The sequence below is a fragment of the Lonchura striata genome, chromosome 4A, assembly GCF_050655825.1.
Source record: "Lonchura striata isolate lonStrDom1 chromosome 4A, ASM5065582v1, whole genome shotgun sequence".
Classification (NCBI taxonomy): Eukaryota; Metazoa; Chordata; class Aves; order Passeriformes; family Estrildidae; genus Lonchura; species Lonchura striata.
This window is the reverse complement of record NC_140742.1, coordinates 17,527,622-17,546,382: the sequence shown is the minus strand read 5'-3', so window position 1 is coordinate 17,546,382 and position 18,761 is coordinate 17,527,622. Positions and strand designations below refer to the sequence as shown.

At 43.2% G+C, this 18,761-nt stretch overlaps 1 protein-coding gene across 5 annotated transcripts in view; it reads right to left on the bottom strand.

The window, feature by feature from the left end:
* AMOT (angiomotin) overlaps positions 1-18,761 on the bottom strand; it is a 60,182-nt gene that overhangs the window by 9,355 nt on the left and 32,066 nt on the right. For all 5 annotated transcript variants that reach the window (XM_021525258.4, XM_021525257.4, XM_021525261.4 and 2 more), the window contains exons 4-8: positions 16,288-16,741; positions 14,782-14,926; positions 13,344-13,436; positions 10,672-10,817; positions 1,091-1,240 (exon numbers count right to left, since the gene is read on the bottom strand). In XM_021525258.4, the coding sequence (XP_021380933.3) occupies positions 1,091-1,240; positions 10,672-10,817; positions 13,344-13,436; positions 14,782-14,926; positions 16,288-16,741 (988 nt within the window). The remainder of the gene's footprint in view (positions 1-1,090; positions 1,241-10,671; positions 10,818-13,343; positions 13,437-14,781; positions 14,927-16,287; positions 16,742-18,761) is intronic.

Genomic DNA, 18,761 nt, shown 5'->3' with positions numbered 1-18,761 from the left:
CTAAATTAATTTGATCAGTGTAGAGTTGGGGACTGAAATAATTCAGTTCTAAAGCAAGATTTGGAAGACAGGCAGTGTTCCCTTTCAAAGTAAGGAAACATGGAGATTTGCTCAGATAATAGTTCAATTAATAAAAACTGCAGTTTTATATGGAAGTCTCATGTGGGATTAGCAAGACATTTGACTTAAAAAATAAAATAAATTGTTTAAATTAATATAAATAGGGTTGACTAACTACTTTATGCTGAGGTCAGAATTTCAACCACTACAGGAAAACAATTTTTTGTGTTGACTCAGGCTCAATATAAAAAGTTGTGGGGTTTAGAGTACCTGATCTTCCAAAAGTGTAACAGAAAAGTTTATCAAATTACTTTAACTCCTACTAAAACTAATGCAAAACCCCAATATTTAAATATCTATTCCTATGCAGAAATGAAAGTTAAGGGATAAAAGTAAGCTGAAACTAAATGTGATTTAAACACAGGTCTGTATCCTTTTCCAGTAAAATTCCGACACGTGACAGTTCATCTGTATTTAGCATAGGCTGAAGTTAATGCAATTCTTAACACACCTCCACAATCTAGTTCTCATTCATTCTTTTCACTGAAAAAAGACTCATAATAATATTGCAATACAGTCCTTGTGAAACTCCCATCTATTTCCATCACCTGCATTTATAGAATTGGCTTTGCTAGCTTAGACTTGTGTGCTTTTTTAAAATTCAAAAGGTTTTTGAAAGGCCTCTTTCCAGGCCAGTTGTTAATGAATTTTATGTAAAATCACAAACTGTGAACAAGAATTTTAAAATCATTTCAACTAACATAACCATGGTATTTAAAGGTAAATCAGCATGTAGTCAGGAGGCTGTTTCTACATCTTGTCACAGGATGGACCCCTTATTGATCCTTACCTAAATTCTCTGCCTGAAACAGAATTAAATCAGGTAAAGGCAATACAATGGCCAGGAAACCCATGAATCTAACTAGTGAAGAAGAAGGTATTTAACAACACAAGATGAAAAATGCACTGTCTTTCTCCTGTGTGTGGGACAGGGTGCAATCCCCAGCAGCCCAACAGGGCCAGGGGGTACCTGCTGCATGCGGAGAGATTCCAGCTCCCTCTCCAGCCGGGTGCGCAGCCGGTGCTCCAGCTGCTCCCTCTTCTCACACGCTGCCTGCAGCTGAACCAAGGCCTGCTGCATCTTCTCCACCTTCTCAACATAGACCTGCTTCTTCTTCAGCTGAAACAAAGCAAGAAAAGGCAACATAAACAATGGGAACGAGCGAGTGAACTTCGGGCTTTGCCACCAGCCGGGAAGATGATGCCAAGTGACTTCCAGCACCAGAAGGAAGACCACAGGAAAGATGGAGAGAGACAGGACAAGGAGGGATGGCTTCCCACTGCCTCAGGGCAGGCTTAGAAGTGATACTAGGAGGAATTCTCCCCTGTAAGCATGGGGAGGCCCTGGCACAGGGTGCCCAGAGAAGCTGTGGCTGCACCTGGATCCCTGGAGTGTCCCAGGGTAGGTAGGACAAGGCTTGGAGAGCCCGGTGACAGTGGAAGGTGTCCCTATGGCAGAGAGTTGGAATTGGATGATCTTTAAGGTCCCTTCCAGCCCAAACCATACCATGATTCATGACAGATACCATGCTGTCAGTGAGCCCTGGCCTCCTGCTCTGGCCTGGCCACTCAGGATGTTACAGCTCTCTCCCAGCTCTGCTTTCCTGATTGTGTATTTGTCCTTTTTGTCCTCAGTGACCCCATGGTAATGATGGGGAAACAGAGGAAATTATCTTTGTCAAACGTCTGAGAGCAGCAATGGACGAGAAAGGGCACCAGGGACTGAAACAGCCTTTGAATTACTTGATGCAGGCTTCCAAGGTAACTACAGCAGTGTTTACAGCTGATCCCCAAGTTGGGAACACTCTCAGTGCAATATTGAAAATTGCTGGCAGCATTTTTACAAGATTAAGCAGAAACTGAATCAAAATTTGTAGCATCCTGTTGCAGTCCAATCACAAAAAATAATAGGATCAAAGCACACACCAGCCATGGCCCAGGCTCTCCCCATGCCAGGTTTATCCAGCTTTATTCCAGTAGTCTGGCTATTCTTCTTGGCCTGAGAGGTCCTGCTCTGTTCCTGCCACTGCCCTTCCATCCTCCTCCACTGTTCATCCTGCAAACCAAGCTGCCACTCTGCCTCACAAAAAGCAAGAAAAAGTACCACACTGAGCCCCCCAGTAACTGTCTTAGCAAGGTTAATCCACAGTTCAAGTAGAATAAAAAGGAACTAAAATATGTCTTTAAAAAATAAAACAAAACATATTCAGGGCCTGGTTCTATTCAAATATAGGGAATACTGCACACCTGTGGGCATTATTTTCTGTTCAGGAAAAGATTAACAACTGCAATTAGCTGGCCCTGTGCAGCAAATCTGGGGCACTGCTTTTGTAGCTCTGATTGTCATAAACCCTGAAATACAAAAATAGCAGGAAGAAGGCAACTTTTCCCAACAGTCAGAGCCAAAGTTCTGGACAAGCACCACAATGCGAAACACAGACTCCCTTATGTGAGTTCAAAGAGCTGCTCTACAGCTTGATGGAAGAAAAGTCCACTGAGGGATATTAAAGACAAAAGACACCACTTTTGGCTCAGGAAGTCCTTCTTGGAAGCAGAAAGTATTCTGGGAAAGTATCAGAGCTCGTTGGCCCCATGCTGACAGGGCTCCCTAGGAATCTGCTCTCAGTTTCAGCAGACACAGGATACTTTGATCTGAACAACAGGAGCTGTTCTTGCATCACACCTTTGCTCCAAAAAGGTCTTATCATGTGTTTCTTTAAAAATTTTCCCTTTTCTCACTCCTGTTCCTTCAGGCAATGCAAAGAGCAGAGACAGAAAAATCAATATTAATCCCAGACATAGTATCCTTTTCTTCTCTGCATAAAGTCAGCAAGCATCTAATCTCACAGCATGAATGTTACTGCCTTAGAGGATTTTCCCCAAACAAGAATTTTATAATAAAAGTTACAACAAATAGTGAGCAATCCAGCCAAAGGACTTCTCACTGTACAGTGCATGTACAGTAGAAAGGTATTTTTATTCTTTAATTGCGCAAGATTTCAAGCTTGTTTGGAATGGGAGGGATGAGAACATTTTAATGTAACTTAATAGTACACTGCTGCTCTGCAGAAAAATCAATAAATGTGTTATACTTAATAAATCTTTTTGTTCCAGATCATAGTTCTTGGTAACACCAATTTAAGGTTTGTCAGATTCCAGTAAAGTGTGGATTAATGCACCAGTTTTAAACTTAGATTAACAGCAGCTCAAAGTAGCCAAAAGTGATAAATATAGGGTCAGCAGCAGAACCCAGAAATGGAGAGCACTCAGTATCTTGGGTTTTGACCTGAACAAGAGTTGAGGAATAACTTGATAAACTCACTGGCAGTGAAATACTATACATCGAGCTGAAAAATAATCTCTTCAAAACCAGCTCTCCTCCCTCTCTCTTCTTTATAAAGGAAGTTAAGGATGAGGTGATGGACATTTGATCTCATTACCTACTACAAAGCATTTCAATTTTTGAGCAGTTTTTTAACACACAGGCAAAATCCTGCAAAAGCAGCCACCAACAACATTTTACAGTTTAACAAACCTGAGTATGCATATGTGTGGATTAATGTTCTGGCCTGCATTCAAAGAATACCAAGAGCCCAGCCAAAAAGCAGAATTAGGACACAGAAATTCCACTGAAACATCCACTTTGAACATTCTCCCATCAGCCAAACCTGCAGGTGAAGAGTTGCAACACAAGCTGTTGCCCAAGTTCCCAGCATTGCCTGCACATGCCTGACTTGGGCACCAGACCCAACGTACAGGCACAGCTTGTTCAGTGGCTTTGCAGAAAGACAACATTTTTTTTCTCCCTTCACAAGATGCACTTCATCTTCCAGCATCAGGAAGAATTAGGAATGTTGGAAGATTTAAGGCTGGTGTGCGTATTCTTTTCAACAGCTTAAAACTGGAATTAATTCACAAATTCTTCAAACAATTTTCAGGTTTTTGGAACTCAGGCATTCAGTAAGCTTTAAAGGCATGGGATGTGCTCCAGACAAATCAACTTTCCAAATGTCTTTTGTCAGAATTATCCTTTCTCTATAAGATAATCTCATTTCATGTACTTGCTGCCCTCAAGTTAAGTCAGTGCATTCTGGCACTCTCACGCATTTCCAGCTGTGCCACTCTGCTATTGCAAGTATTTCTGAGAAAAAAATTACTTTTCTGTGAACCAGGATTCTCCAGAAGTGGTAGAAGGGAAATCTAAATGTATACATTTTTGATTTTCACCTCTCTGACGGCATCTAAGTCTCACAGTAAAGAGGATCAGGAATGATTTTTCCAAGCACAGAGGGATTTCATTACCAGAAATCAAGAGTATGATCTTGTTTCCTAAGACAGGAATTGGAAACAATTTCCTGAGTATTGCCAGGGTGCTGAAGACATAACTAAGATGGGAAGAAGGAAAAAAGGCAGCGAGCTGAGGCTTGTTCTTGGTCATTTGCCATGGATTCCTCACCCTCTCTCCCAGCATAGAACCAAAACTGGCTGCTCAGTGCCAAGGGCCACAGCAACATCTACCAGGGCAGGGATGGCATCAAAGGACACAGGAATTTTCTCCTCTGCATCAGGCCTTGCAGAGAACACGTGCTCTAGATAAGAGTTCATTCCTGAAGCTTTACAAGGATGCAGTCACGCCCTTTGGGATGTAATTTTAAATAAATTTGACAAGATAGTAATTTTCCTTTTGATGGTACAGCATTTAACTAAGAAGCAAGCTCATGTTCACTTAATGTATCATAACTGCTTTGCCTCCAAGGGTGCTTTGAAAACACAGAGCCATTTTGCTAATGAGAATATCTTTATTTTAACACCTATTTATGATGTAAGATCTCAAATAACCTCAGTGCACGTCTGGAAGCACAGCAGGATGACTGTATGCATTCCCAGCATTTCCTACAGCACAATTTTAATAATGTCCTTATCATCTCCAGGTCAATCCCTGACTGCTTTGGAAAATGTCCTAACCAAGCACCAGAGGTCAGGCTATAATTCTGACTAAACCAATGGAAACAGGAGCAGCCACTCTCCAGCTGCCAAAGTTTACATAAATTCTGCAACAGGACTCAGGACAAGAAAAATAAAGACGACCATGACTGGCCTGGGCTCTGCAGAAATCCAGGGCACAAAGAGCAAAGCAATGCAGGGAATATCCCTGAAAGATTCCCTGGCTGCCTCATCAAGTATTTCCAGCTTCATTTAACTTCCCCTCTCCCTTGGCATGTACGTGCATGGTCTAAAATCAATGGCCAAAGACAAGTTTTCCTCTCAGAAACAGGGGATATTTGATTATTACTACAACTGCCCAGGAGAAGGGGAGTTAACAACATTCCAAAAGCCAAACAAATCCTGTTCCTCATTTATTTAGGCTTCTACAAACCATGCAATGCCTTTCAGGGATCCCAGGTCCTTGCAGAAGGAGAGCTCTGAGGAGGGCACAGAGGTGTCATGGAAAGGGAGCAGGGGCACACAGGAATGAGGAATTTTCAATCAAGGCACGAGGCACAAAGGAGGATGTAACATCCTCCAACCAGAGCTGCCTGTGCAGGACAAACACAGCCCTGGACACAGCAGGTGAAGGGGGAAGGATCTTCTTTTTGGAAAGAGATTCATTGCTTCCAGATGCGTTACTCAGCAAAGATTTTTTTTCTTTCTGGGGAAGAAGAGAAGACTTCCTGCACTGATTCAGAACTCTCCCAGGCATTTTGTCAAACCCAGCCATTACCCTCTTCATCTTGGACAGCTCCTATTTCAGCAAATTGGTAACACTCATCAGCATCTGCTTGTCTCCCACTCACTATTTCTGATGTCTTCAAAGTCCTTTGTTTAATATATTCAGGGTGTTTTCATAACATACTGGGTTTATCCTAAAGCTGAATCCATTCAGATGCAGCTGAAAATGTGTTTCCCCACAAGAATTTGCCTGCTATGGCAGAAATGTAGTTAAAAAAAAAAAAAAAAAAAGCCAGTAAGCACGTTTAAATCACCTCACCCTCTTGCAGTTGGAATATATTCCTCTAGGATGCCTTTGAACCCTCAGTTTGTTTGAATTCAGGCCCAACAAGGCGCCAGTGGCCTCAGCAAGAATTCCTGCTGAAACAATTTGGTAACACTATCCCCATGCTAGGGAACAGTGCTTGTGGCATGGGAATGTCACAATGTCGTCGCCCCGTTTGTTTGTGTTAAAATAAAGTTCTAACTCTCAAAGCCACCACTGGAAAATCACTCACAGGCAGAATATGGGAGACAGTGACATGGCAATAAAAAGGCAGTTCTGTCACAAGAATGCAGCTCATTAGAGGGAACCAGTTTCAGAGGAAACAGGGAGGTTTCTCTCCTCTGCACCCAATCCATCCAGCAGTGACAAGCCATCCAGAAAGTGTCCCTTTTAGAAGCAAAGAGTATTAGGTAACTCTCATTGTCTATGTGAAACAAAGCTGTGGAGACCAGGAATATCTTTTTATAGACCCAGGGAAGTGACTGGAAAAAACTAGAGCAGGCATCAAGCAGACAGCTCTTCTTTGGGTCTCCTCCTGACAAGCCAGAGCTCTGTTCTGAAAGTATCTCAGGCACAGCATAGAAAGTACAATAGATGTCATTGGGAAATGTATTTTTGCATTTCCTACCAGACAGAACCCTCAGGGTTATCGGAAATAAAGCATTTTTTTCTCTCCACAACAGCACAGTGAGAAATGAACACAGTATCTTAGCTGGTATCTGCTTCATGTGCAATTCTGATGGCTGAAGGATCTTAGAAATTCTAAACACAAGCTATTTTAGAAAAGATATTTCATTCAAACTTGTCCCCTGCCTTATCCCCCAGCTCCTACTCAACAGAGAGACCATCTCTCTTCCCACTGCAAGGTGTGTATGTGAAGATGCAAAGAGCAGATACTTTTATTTTCCTGGTGGTTGTCACTATTCTTCAAAGCTGTCTCATTGAGGGACTCAGTAAAAAAAGTGATTTGTAAAGCAGTGGAGCAAAGGAGTACAAGTTACACTACTGTAAAAAAAACACGACAAACTTTTCTTAAGTTGAAGTGTGGTCTTCCATGGTATAAATTAAATAGGGTAAGCAGAAATGACCAAGTTTGAGGGGAAAAAAAAAAAGTAAAACAAGCAGCACTTGTAGCCTCTGCACTCAGCAGTTGTGGTTAGATAAAGTATTTGGCACCAAACTCCCTCCTGCAACATTCCAAGTCTGGTAAGGACTGGCAGCAAGTCAGCATTTACTCAGTGTCAGGTGGGTCAGGATGGTCCTTCCTGCAAAGCCAGCAGTTCTGGCCCTGGCCCAAAGCAAAGCCCAGCTTAACTGCTCCATCTGCCCCAGGCTGTCAAGGTGTATGTGAGCAGACGGGGTTAAAATCCTGTGTGACCAGCCACAACCCTGCTGCCATCCCACTTGAGAACCTCACAGCAATCCACGCTCCAAAATGAGAACTGCTCATTGCTTTAGCTCCAAATATTATCACTGTTTCTGACTGTGATATAAATTTTAAGCCAACATACCTCAAATATGTCCAATTTATGACAAATGTATTACATGTAATGAAAATAATCTGAAGTTTTGACTTTAGAAACCACAGACCAATACTTCACTAGAAACAATTATAGTAATCTGATGATTTATGCAAAACTGTGGAACATTATTAAAGGGAAGAACAAAAATAGAGAAGTGAAAATAGGGGTTAATAACTGTGTATCTTTATGAAGAGCAGAGAAGTAGTAAAGTTTAAATATTATATATAAAACATATACATACTTAGCAATTCTGTTCATAGACACATTTAAGTTTGCTTAAGATATGTATGATCACTCACCCTATTTTACACTTTGCAGAAATAAACCCCACACTATCAAAAACTTTAATGGCAGCTTGTTCTAAATTTGAAGAGCCATTTCACCCTGCTAACAGGAAAAGCATTCTGTGAATGTCTACTTTTGCACCCAACTGCTTCACACTGTACTTCAGTATCTCCAAGATCACTCCTTTCTCCATCATATTTAACATTCCATTATCTTTTACTCTAATTTGGATGCTAAAATCCAGTATGTATAAAAACCCTCAAAGCTTCACAGGTATAGACAAGTGTCTAGATTTACAGATTTTGTCCAGACTAGCAATTCAAGCCAAGGGTTTTGAAAATAATCTAAAGCTCCAATTCCAATGCAACATTTAAATTCAGTAACAGTCATATATGGCTTATAGCTCTCCCTAGAGTGGAAATACTCTTTTTATAAAGGATCTGGTGCACACAAGGCAAGGTTACTCTGCATAATAGGAAGTCAAAATGGAAAGGGTGAAAAGAAAAGCTGAAAACTTACATTACAGGAGGCAGTAACTTAAATATGCATCCCTCCCCCAGGCCCTGAGCCAGAGTAGCTGCCAAACCTGAGCTTAAGAAACTCCACCCTCTGCTGCAGGACCAGTTTGGAAATTCCTGACACTTACAGGGACTAGTCACTCAGATTAACCTGGACAGAATAAAGAAATAATCCACTAATTCTTCATCTCTCTTGGTCATTGAATGCCACTAACTCAGAATGGTGTTCCCAGCCCCTTCTAAAGGTGCCCTGAGCTCTGAGCAGCTCCTTGGCTGCCTTTCAGAGTAACCAAACAGCCTGGGGATTGGAGAACTTTCCACAGTACAACACTAATGAGGCAACAAATGTGTTATAATCCTAAGTATTTAATTAAAAAGTGATTTGGGAAACCTGCAAAAATGACTCTTTACCATTGGTTTCCCCTTGTTCCTTCTCACCTCTAGGAAAAAGCAGAGTTAATTCCTGCTCCCTCACTGAGACACTTCCATATTTATCTACAGCAGGAAGGGTGGCACTTCCTGCACGCCCAGGGATTCGAGCAAAGGTTGGATGCATGTGACCACAAGTCCTCATGCAGATCATTTCACTCTGGATCAGCCTATGTGTGCTTTTTAAACTATCATGCAATTTAGCCCAGAGTGACTTACCTATTTCACTATTCTACCTAGGCAGAAATACTTTGCCACAGCACTGAACCCAATTTTTCTAGTGAAACAAGAGCAGTCTTTTGAAAATAAAACATACAATTATTATTACCTCTCAAGGCTTCAATTTTACTGTGAGGGAGCCAAAATTAGTGCCTGTACAGAGGTTCAACCCAGCCAAGTGCTGTGTGTGCTGGCCCAGCTGATCAGAGCACCCCATCCACACTGACTCCAAGCATTTTCCAAGGAAACCACAAGGATGTCCCATGTACTTGGAGTTACTGACCCATCAGACTTTTAAATAAGGTGCTGAAATTTGAATGAAAGCCAAAGAGCTCCAATACATTGCAGAATCAATGAGAATAGTTTGAGAGCTAAAGAGAGCCATGTCAGATGTAAATTACCATATAACCTAATGCTCCCTCTCCCCTGAGTGAGTGCAAGTCAGCCGTGCCAGGCAAAAGGAGGTTATGGCAGCAGGTAAACCCACAAGAACATCTTGAATGAGCAGAGCAGGTCCAGGGGAGATCCACAGGGACTGAGGGAAGGCTTCCATGAAGAGATAAAAGGAAGGGCAAAAATTAAGGACACCAGGGAGAGACACAGGAAGGTTCAGGGCAGGGCTATTGAGGCAAATCCAGAGCTTAGAGAACAGCAGGTTAAAACTCAGAAATAAGCTACACCTGTACCTGGGAGAGGAGGATATTCACTTAGTATTTGTCATTCCTCCTCTGTTGGCACAATGGGATCCTGAAGGGAGAGAGAACTAAAAGCAGACAAGGGGAGGGTTTGAGAAATGTCTCTGAAAGCAGCAAAATTCAGGTGGACAAATGCACAGTGCCCAGTTGGGCATGATGCTGCATACTGATACCAGGGAGATGGCAGGGTTGGAGAACAAATCTGCAATGAGGAAGTGTGCTTGGTTAGGAGATTTCCTCCTGAGACTCTCCATGGAGGAAGAGTAGGAGTAAAGGAAGCAGAGGCTGGAATGGGAAATGGGGCCTTTGAGAGGAGAGCAGAAAGCGGGGGGAAAGGACGGACACCGTGACGCAGAAGGGCACAAAGGTGAGAGCCATGAGTGGCAGGGACAAGGCTGCAAAAGAAACTGCTGTGAAAGCTGCCCAGCTAAGCAGCTCAAATGCATTATCCTCTCTTGGGAGGAAAGGCAGAGAAAACAACTAAGGTCATGCCCAGCTTATTACAAATGCTGGGCACACACGGTGATCTGCACTGTCCCCACACCTGGCAAAGGGACAAGCCACATTCATCTGATATTACTTGAAAGTCCATCCAGATCTGAATTTCTGCCAAGTTCAGCAGGTTTCCAGGGCTGAGATTCCATTTCCAGCCCACTTTTACAAGTTGAAACAAAATGAAAACAAAATATGGCTACTTAGACAAAAGCATTTCCAAGGAAATAGAGATTTGTGGCTTATGTGTTTAGCTAGTCAACACAAAGCTAAGCCGATAGAAACAGCTTTGAAGAAAGCAGATTTCCTTATAACTTCCACAAGACAAACTCATTCCCACAGCCACTTTTGTTGGAACACAAGCTACCCTGACTCCTCTCCCTCAGCATTCTTACCTCCTCCTCCAGTTTCACCACCTTGGCCTGAGCGTTGTTCAAGGCCTGGTCTCGGATCTCGATGTGTCTCCGCTGGTCCTCGTTGGTGGAACGGGCAGCAGCCAGCTCTATTTCCAGTTTCTCTTTTTCCCGCTGTGTTTCCTTGTCTATGGATAAAGAAGTGATAGTTATCAATGCACAGCACTTGTGTCTGCCCAGTTTTCACTCCAGAGGTGAAGGGAAGATTGCACTGGAACTTCTCACAAGAAAGAGAATGCAAATCTAGTTCTAAGAGGGAAAAGAAAAGGACATGGCTTTCAAGGAAGAGAAGGACCTGTCATCTTGAAAAACAAGTATGGTACCTTCAAGCAACAATGTACCACAAAGATAGTGAGAAGGAATAGAAGGTGCATCACTCAGTACAGTTACTCAGGTAATTTGCTGTGATTATGCAGATGGTTAGTGAAACTTGGCACCTCTTCACTTCTGAGGTTTCAGCAGTGGAAAACAAACTGAATAATTTTAATATCTCAGGCTGGGGAGAGAGATAGCAGACTGGTGTTCCTGAAAAACTTGTGTTCATTTTTCCACCCTGGCCCCCAAACTAGAAGGGGGTTCTGTCCTTTCCTTATTGAGGAACCACCAGCAAGATCTTCAGAGGAGTCAGAAAACTAATCAGCAGTAAGAACTCCTCAGTCTTTCTCTACTGCCTGTAAAAATGACCCCCTGGGCCAGAAGTGAGGCACATACATCTGTTCTGTCCCTTCCCAGAGCAGACCTGCCACCCCAAACACAGCAGCTCATCATTTTCTGCTGCTCTCCAGGAAGACCTGGATGCTGATGGAGCAGCAATGCTGAGTGTTGCAGGAACAGGACACTGCCTTAATAAAAAAATAGATAGGATAAAAATAAATGGAGACAGGAGAAATTATCACAAAGGGTGTAAGGCAAAGCCACAACACAGAGCTGATGTCCTCTGTGTATGTTACCATTCCCAGCTCAAGCCAACCAGCTCCAGAGATAACATTAACCCACTTGCTGCATACACAACCACAGAATACTCCCTGGAGTGATCTACACCCAGCACTGATGACACCAGAGAAACTGCATTCCAGAAACCAATATCCCACGACAAAGGAATGAGGACAAGGAGTGGAAGGCTTGAAAAACAGGAACGAGGTGCTGGGTGTTAGGACAGACTGTATATGGAGTACACAGGCCCATTTGTGCAAGCATGTGCATAACTATATTTACAGGACCACAATTATTCCCTTTCTTCTGCCAGCAAAGAGCCAGGAGCAAAGCTTTAGCAACACAGAGTAGCTGAAGATTCCCTTCTGCCAGGGAATCAACACAGCCCACACACAGGTTGCAAAACAAACCTGTCCACCAACAGCACCCTGCAGAGCAAACCCTGAGTCAGAGCCAGCCCAGGACAGAAGGACAAATGTCATCACACGCTTTTTTTTTTTGCCCATCTTTTCCCAGCATTTCTCCTCCACCCAGGAATGAGCTGCTGCCAGTGTGAGCACATTACTCTGTACTGCAGACACTGAGCTGCATTGAGACAGGGTGGCATTATGCCAGCAGGTATCAGTCAGTGCTACCAGGCTGTTTGTTAACCTGGAAATGTTTGCAGAGACACTTTTGGAGGTTTTGTTGCACACTTCTCTCCAAATGAGAACTGCTTCACTTGACAAGTGCCTGCAGCACCCCTAGAAATGCTGGGAATGGTGAAATGCAGGACTGTGGCTTTCATGTTCACCCAAAAGGAGAGGTCCCACAGCTTTGACCTCCCCACCTTTCTGGGTGCACCTATGAACCTCAGTGTCCACCCAGCAGAAGGAGAGACTAAACTCCCAGATTTCCCAATACCACCCAGAGTTTGGAATTCACTCTCTGACAGCCATTTGCTTGCAAGGCAAACCTCAAGGAATAAGCTAAAGATGATACAAGAGAGGGACACCAGAATCTGTCAGGGTAGCTGCAGTGTTTGTTACACCACAGAATAATCTGTTTTGCAATTTTATTGCACTACCTTTTTATATAACAACTGGAGAAAAGTGAGCATTGTCAGAAGGGTGGAGCACACTGTGGGATGAGAGAAAAGTTGGCCCGACGCCGTCGGCCTCAAGACATTTCAGAACAAAGGAAAAGCAGCATTTCACAGCCATTTTTGTTTGCCTTGTGATAAATCCACTGCTGTGGACAGAATTCCTGACCCTCACCCAGCCCAGCAGACTGCAGGAGTGCTCATCCCCTTTATTTTTGCTGAACAGGATAGGGCAGCAGCAAATTAAAGAGGAAGGAGATAGGAGACCTAGCAGGCTCCTCTCCTACTGGTCTTAACTCATGCTATGACTCCTATGGGCCTGGGGAAGGTTTGATTTCAAAGCTTTCAAGGAATAAGAGATGGATAAAATATCTAAATTATGGGGTAAACACTAATTTTATGGTTTAACTAAAAATTGCTATTAGCTGAAAATAACCTATGCTCCAATACCTCTAATAAATCCCATCAGATGGACTTTACATACTGACAGAAAAGGAATTCTTGAATCTCTCCTCCTTCCTCCACTGCCAGCTTTGGCTGCCACTGCCCTGGTTTCTGTGCTGATCATTAATCTGCTGCTCTGTCCTCCCTCCCAGGTGACTGGGGCTTTCCACTGACCCACGATGGCTGTGTAACTCACTTTGTGCAAAGAGCTGGGAGATGGTTTTCCGATTGTCTTCAGACCCCTCAAACTCCTTCTCTGCCAGCTGCTTGTTGGCTGTCTCCATGCGTTCTGCAAAAAAAAAAAAAAAAAAATCAATAAAAACAAATGAAATAATTAAAAAATTTCAAGTATTAAGTTACATCTGCTCAAGGCGCTCCTGATGCTGGGAAAATGGATCTGCTAATTCTACAGCCTATCAAAAGCTGGCACTCACTTTTGAAATGTTTTAAATTATGTCCTTAAGGAAATAAATTCAATGAGACAAAACAGGCTAAATTTCCAAAGAAATTATTTTAAACATTTATAACATAGAGGTTTATTTTATTTTTTTCAATTTATACTTTTATTTTTTCCACACAAATAAATCCCACCATGCAATTAAAAGAAGTCCTATAATTCTCCACTAAATCTTAACAGTAGATTAAATCACTGTTGTCCAATTACCTGACTTGAGGGAATAGTGTAAAACCCTAAAAACAGCTTAACAGCTCTGCTGCTCCAAGCTGCTAGAAATTTGTATCAGTCTGTGAAAATTAGAATGAAATGTTTATGCTGTGTTTTATTATGAATAAGATTATTTAATGCAGGCTTTTGTGTAGAGTACAGGGAAATGTATAGCTTTACTCCCTGGATGCAAAACAATTTCTGGGAGACTTAATAGAAGACATGAGGCAGTGACAGCATGCAGGACAATCAGAAGCCTTTCTTAAAAAAATTAAACTTACAGTTTAAACAACTGTTCGTGCACTTTCAAAAATCTCAAATTGCAGATGATTTCCACCTTCCAAACTAATGCTTGAACTTTTACCCCCAGTAAGGTCAAATACCACTCAACACCACTCTGCTGCCAGCCATGGGCCTGCCTCAGCCTCTTAGCAAGAACCAGACACCAATAACGTCTCACTCTGGAAAAGGAAGGGAGATCCAAAAAACCAGATGCCTACACTGATAAGGAATGACAAGACCTTCAGGAAGAACAGACACTCTGCAGTTTGTATGTCAGTGCAGAAAGGGTCACTGGACAGGAAATAAAGTGAACGTGCCTGGTGTGGGATTAGGCAGTCAGCAAAACCTCTTTCCATTTGTATAAACTGAACAAATTGTACAAATTGTCTCGAGGATATAAGACATGAGAGAATTCCAGGCTTGCATCTGGTTTATGGTATTTGGCTTATCACATGTTTCTTGTCAATGAGAAACAGGCTGGAAATGAAAGACTACAGCTCTCTCCTAAACCTGTCTTTTCCATTCCCCCAGCAAGTGCTTAAAATCTCTGACTACTGAATACACCTAAATATCCTGTCATATTCCAGTTGTGTCAGACACTGAATTCTGCAGCAAAACTCTGTCCTGCCAAGTAAACATAACAATAAAAACTCCCAGCATTGAAGAACAGAAATTTTACTTCATTTACCTCTTAGATCCCTGTTGAAATCATGCAGCCTACGAATTTCTCCTTCCAGTTTGTTTCTCATGGCTTTTTCCAGGGCATCCCGCTTAGAGGATGATTTCTCCAGGTTTTTGTATGCTTCTGAAACTTGCTGAATTTCTGTTTCCAGCTGTAGTGGAAGTGAAAACAAGCACTTACTATTTTTCACTAACAAATTTCATTGTCTCAAGTGTTCTTTATTAAGAGAAACCTACACTTACACACTAAGTAAATGAAAGCCTCAGGTCCATGATGAATCCCTCTATAGACTGGTGAATAATTTTGCAATAAAATATGCTTTATCCTTCCTTTCAGGATATGCTTTATCCTTCAGTGTAAAGCTTCTCTGATCATCCAGAGCATCCTCGCTGGGCATGATTTGCTATGGAAGTGTGGATCCACACCATAGCAAATCCCATCAGCACTGTCTACAGCAAGTAATCAACAGGGAGGTGGAGAGTGCATTTGTATCCTTTTGTCATTATCAGGAAGCTGTCAAATAATTCTCTCAAGTATTTTCTGGCAAGAAACCTTCCAAAAAAACACAACCAAATGAACATATGTCCCTGGTAAGAGGTAACATGGGGAATAATGAGTGTGGAAAGCCACACTGATACACTGATCACCTGAACTCAAAGACAAGCAGCCACTCAATTTTCAGGCCCCAAACACTGCTCAGTGCAAAGAGCACAGCAAGGCCCACAAAGTCCTAAATTGCTAAGTAGCATCAAGATTGCCACAGCTGCAAGGCAAAAGCAAAGCTGACCTACTGCCCAGCTTTAAACCACTGGTCATCAATAAGTTATTTCTGTGAGACAGCATGAAAATACCTCCACATATGCATGTTAATGATGGGTCTCACTGGGGTATTTCCTTTTAAATAAATGTCTTAGCATCATTTATTCTGCTTGTTCCATAAAGCCAAAGGTGGCAAACAGCTGGGTCCAAATCAAGACATTAAGTTTTCATGGAAATTGTGTGGTGTTGAGTGAGGGACAAAAGGAGTGTTAGTCCCAGTCCTGCACTCCAAATGTCTTTAGTGTAGCCATAGCAGCACTACTTGCCCTGCACAATGTGGTGCCAACCAGTTTTGTAGCGACGTCCCCTGTGCATCCTTGAGTGGCTGTGGTCTCGTGCCACCCAAAGCAGGCCCTTCCTGCAGCCCCGAAGTCTTTTTGGGAAAATGAAATCTGCTGCTATCCTGGACAAGCCTTAACTTAGCCAAGCAGCCTCTTCAGCAGCTGAGGAGGATGTGCTTTTGAGCCTGGTCAATGAACTGTTAGCAGAAAACTAAAGGCTTTGATTCTATCTTCCACCAAAGTTAAGCTGATGCCCAAAGGCACAAGACACAGACTAATCAATCTGCATACGAAAGACTCTAAAGTACCTAATCAATCCCTTCAGCAAAGGAGTCCAACAGTTGCAGGTTAAATGATTAAATTAGGGACTAGACCAGAGACAGGAGAATGCCTGAACTCCACAACCACCCACCTTCTGCAGCCTGGCCACTTTCTCATAGCACCCATCCAGCTCCTGCCGTAGGGACCGGTTCTCCTCCGACAGGATCTCCACCATTTGCTGGGCCCTGGACACGATGGCAAAAGGATCTACTTGCATCTGCTGGTAGGGGGAAGGGATCTGCTGGGCCCGGGGCATCATGGAGTAGGAGTCGCCTTGCTGCTGCTGCGGGCCCAGGAAGGGCTGGCATAGTCGGTACAGATCTCCCTGATGGACTGGGTTGGACAAGAAAGGCTGCTGGGTCCGTGGCAGAATGCCAGGATCTGCCTGGCTGGGAGTCAGAGGTTGCTGGTGCTGGGAAGGGGACAGCCTGGAGGGCGGCGGAGACTGGAGCAAAGTCAAAGATCCCAGGGATGTCAAGGAAGAAGTTGGGCTGTGGTGGTGAGGTGGTCTCTGTTGTAACTGCAGCTGCACATCTGGGTTCTGCCTGGAAAACAGAGAGCACAGGCTCCATCACAGTCATGCAGAGGAAGGGGCACAAACACAGTGACAAGGTGTGTAGCTCCTGTGCACAGGTCTTCCCATACAAAAGGCTCAAGTGAGGCTTTCTTCCATTTTAGAAGTCTGTTTTTAAAAAGCATTACAAAATCAAATCTTTAGCAGAAAATTTCTTCTAAGGGCACGAGGATGTTTCTTCTGAAGATTATTTTTTACAGAAGTACTAAGAGAAAGTGCATCAACAACTACTGGCCAAAATTATTTTCATAACTTTTCTCCATACTTTGTGGATAAAACTGCTCAACTAAGGACTGCTAGGAACAGGCTCTTTTGTTCTAGCCTTAAATGTGCCATCTGTCATCGAGAAAACAATTAATTTTCTTCTGCAAGCCAGGAGAGAGAGCTGAAAGTATTAACTAAGCTTGATGCTAGTATTCCAGCATCACTGATCTGAGCTTTCTGAAATATCAATCAATAAACTGCAGCCTGGTTAAATGAGACAAATAAAGGATCTGAAAACCAACCTAAGAATCAGAAGCAGCTTTTTCATTCCAATCTGTCCTGTCCTATGTGTGTTACTGCTCCTAACAATAACCTCCGCAGGCTATCAGAGACACATCTAATAATCTATAACATGCCTGAGTCCACCACAGAACTAAATTCAAGCTACACCCTCTCATATTTCCCAGGCTCTGGAGATCCCCAGCTCAACTCCTGCTGCATTAGCCAAGTAAGAAATCTCCCTGAGAAGACTGTGGATTTATCATGCTTGGATGACCTCAGGAGGCAGGATTTGCTTTCTCCTCCAAAAACATCCAACCTTTAACTTCTCTGGATGTTCTTTATTCCAACAGTTGAAGTCCCTCCCTCTCCATGCTGCAGCCAGTCTCTTCTTGAGCATGGAGCTCAGGCCAGAGCAGACCCATCCTGGCAGCTCAGCGTTATCCTGAAACATTCCTGCTGCCCTGACAAAATTTCCCACCCTTTGGGATGCACTTCAGTCCTGCAGTTGGAAAAGCACACACTGTTGTTCCACCTTGAGCTGTTACAGAATACCCCCCCTGGCTGCCTGTGCTCCCAGGAGGGACTCCTGCCCTGCAGAGGACGGACAAGGCAGCTCACAGCATTCCCACAGCACCAGGAGCCTTGGAGGACGAGGAGCCTGACAAGAGTGAGCACAAAACTGAGCTGGGAGCTCAAGGGTTACACAAAACACTTCTGAGCCCAAGTACAAACACTCAGCACCATCCTTCCTGCTCTCCCAGAAAAAGAGAATCACTCCTCACTCCTCGTACCCACCACTCACATCTGGGCGTTACTCACATCTGGCAGCAGCGCAGGGGAGTTCAGCAGCTCTCAGCCCAGCACAGGGTTCACTATTTCAGCATCATGCCCTTCATGTCTCATTGCCCTGCTTCCCAGCAGAGAAACCTCCAAGCTCCCGCTCAAATTCCTCATTGGGGAAACAAATCTAGCCTTTGTTAACTAAGAAAAAACAAAGAATCACTGCTCGAGCTACTGTTTCTTTCCTCACATTCGGGTGACTGTGGTCCCTGACAGCAGCATCATTTCAGGAGCTGGATTTCTCCAGAAATGATCACTTGCAGAATGAAGATTTCAGGGGTCATGCAGAAGAGTGATGTGCAATTAATTTCCTAAGGAATGTTCAGTTTAGTAGCAGCAATTTGGTTCTTCTCCTCCCAGGGGAGCAGCTCTACTTATTGTTGCACTGATTTCATTAACTGCATTTGCCAGTTCTCATAAGGAAGAATGAGGCAAAACCATCACAGGCCATGCTCAGTCACCTGGTTTGTCTGAGGTTGTTTCCAGCTGCTTTCTTAGCTCACCCAGTTGTGTGCAGAGTTAAAACTCTGCATCCTCACAAACCACTAATCTCCTTGAGTTTATTCTTTACCTATCACCAGAGCTCTGATTTAATGTTGTAATCAATTAGGGAATAACCTTGCTGTGACATTTCATCTGTGATGACCTACAGTTAGATCAAAAAG